A 1,767-nucleotide genomic window follows, 5' to 3' on the forward strand; every position below is an offset into this window, starting at 1 on the left:
GAGACACAAGACAGTTTAGAAACCCCCTCAGTGTGTCATTCATAAAGACACTGCTGAGAAAGTCGGACCTCTGGAAGTTTTCTTAATACTCCAGGAAACTCGGGACTGCAGTCAATTATCTCTTTGGATCAGATTTTCTTGTGTGGAGTTTGCAGAATCAACAGGTAAGTTCATTTAGTGCTTATTACTGATGATTTTGTTACACTGAATTCACAAGATAATATGGAAACAGTATATTAGACATAAGGGATGGTGCGTAATCCGCGCGTAAAAGCCGTGCGTAAAATGCTCTCCATCCACGCATCCATGACTGACCTCTGCATTGCTTTTCCCCTTCACCTTAAAGGATGAAGACACCATCAGTCCTGACCTGTGCAGTAGTGCTGGGGCTGCTGCTCAGTCCGTCGAGAAGCGCAGGTGCCGCGACATTCCAAGGCGCGTTCCCGCACCCGTACAAATACAACCCGAACGAATCGGAGAGGTCGCAGCAACCTCCCGTCAGCGGATTCATCTCCCGCGGGATGGCGGGGCCCGTGACGACCGCCGACGAGGTGCTGGAGTCCAGTCAGGAAGCCCTGCACGTGACGGAGCGCCGCTACCTGAAGCTGGACTGGTGCAAGACGCAGCCGCTCAAGCAGACCATCTACGAGGAGGGCTGCCTGAGCCGCACCATCATCAACCGCTTCTGCTACGGCCAGTGCAACTCGTTCTACATCCCGCGGCACATCTACCGCGAGGACAGCGCCTTCCAGTCGTGCTCCACGTGCAGACCGAAGAGCTTCACCACGGTCACGTACACGCTCATCTGCCCGGGCCAGACGCCGAGCACGAGGAAGAAACGGGTGCAGCGCGTCAAGCAGTGTCGCTGCACAACTATAGACCTGGATTAGATGTGCACGACTGATTTCATATATATGTTTTCCTTCTTGGGAGAGGAAAGTGGAGTTATGCAAAAAACAAAAAAAGGGGAAAGTGTATGTTGCATAAGGGACACATGGGCGTCAATTTATCATTATAATGGAGAGCAAAGATCAATGTAATTGCCAGAAATTTAGTTGAAAGCCAAGTCTAAAAAATACATCAGTGGAGCATTCAGGACCAATGTTCCCTCTAAACTGATAACTAATAATTTATCACACTGACTAAATAATAATATCTTGTCAGTCGTCAGTCGTTAATCCACTTTGTCCCCAGAAAGTCTATTTATATAAGCAGGTTTGGATATTAAATGCAGGGACTTTATTGCCATAGTTGAGTTGATTGACGCCCCTTAAGCACTATGAGAGCATGTATATATGCACAGAGAAAGGTACAGAGGTGGACCAAACCTAATGCTTCATTGGACTTACTAATCCATATGATCGGTTTAGCATTGGGGTAAGCTTGTGTGTATTCATAAAGTTATTGCTTGTTGCAGACATTGTTGAAATAACGATGTAGGCCTATGGATTGTACAAACACAAGCCTACTATGTAAGAAACTGTATGAATTCAAAGGACTAAGATAGTTGTATGTGTTCCCACTGTGTGGGATGTAAGCTGAAGGCTTTGCTGATATATACGTAATTGTTTAATTTTTTATTTTTTAACAACCTGCACTGTTAGATGTCACTTCATTTTATGACAGTGTATAATTTTTGTAACTGAATAAACTGTTTTCAATATCATTTTCTGTCTGATCGGTGATGTAATTTGTGTGGAAACATATTCTAAGAGAAGAGAAGACTAAACATTTCAGGATGAAGTAAAAAAAAATAATTAAAGTGCA

At 44.5% G+C, this 1,767-nt stretch overlaps 1 protein-coding gene across 1 annotated transcript; it reads left to right on the forward strand.

Annotated features, from left to right (window-relative positions):
* Positions 1-24: 24 nt before the first annotated feature.
* LOC139645794 (gremlin-1-like) lies at positions 25-1,666 on the forward strand. Its single transcript, XM_071521633.1, has 2 exons — positions 25-164; positions 347-1,666. The coding sequence occupies exon 2, from the start codon at positions 348-350 to the stop codon at positions 888-890; it is 543 nt and encodes a 180-aa protein (XP_071377734.1). The 5' UTR covers positions 25-164; position 347; the 3' UTR covers positions 891-1,666.
* The last annotated feature ends 101 nt before the right edge of the window (positions 1,667-1,767 follow it).

Source organism: Centroberyx affinis, unplaced genomic scaffold, assembly GCF_046629955.1.
Source record: "Centroberyx affinis isolate AG114_WGS23_722 - 3 ecotype Tasmania unplaced genomic scaffold, CSIRO-AGI_Caff_v1 ptg000903l_1, whole genome shotgun sequence".
NCBI classification, from domain to species: domain Eukaryota; kingdom Metazoa; phylum Chordata; class Actinopteri; order Beryciformes; family Berycidae; genus Centroberyx; species Centroberyx affinis.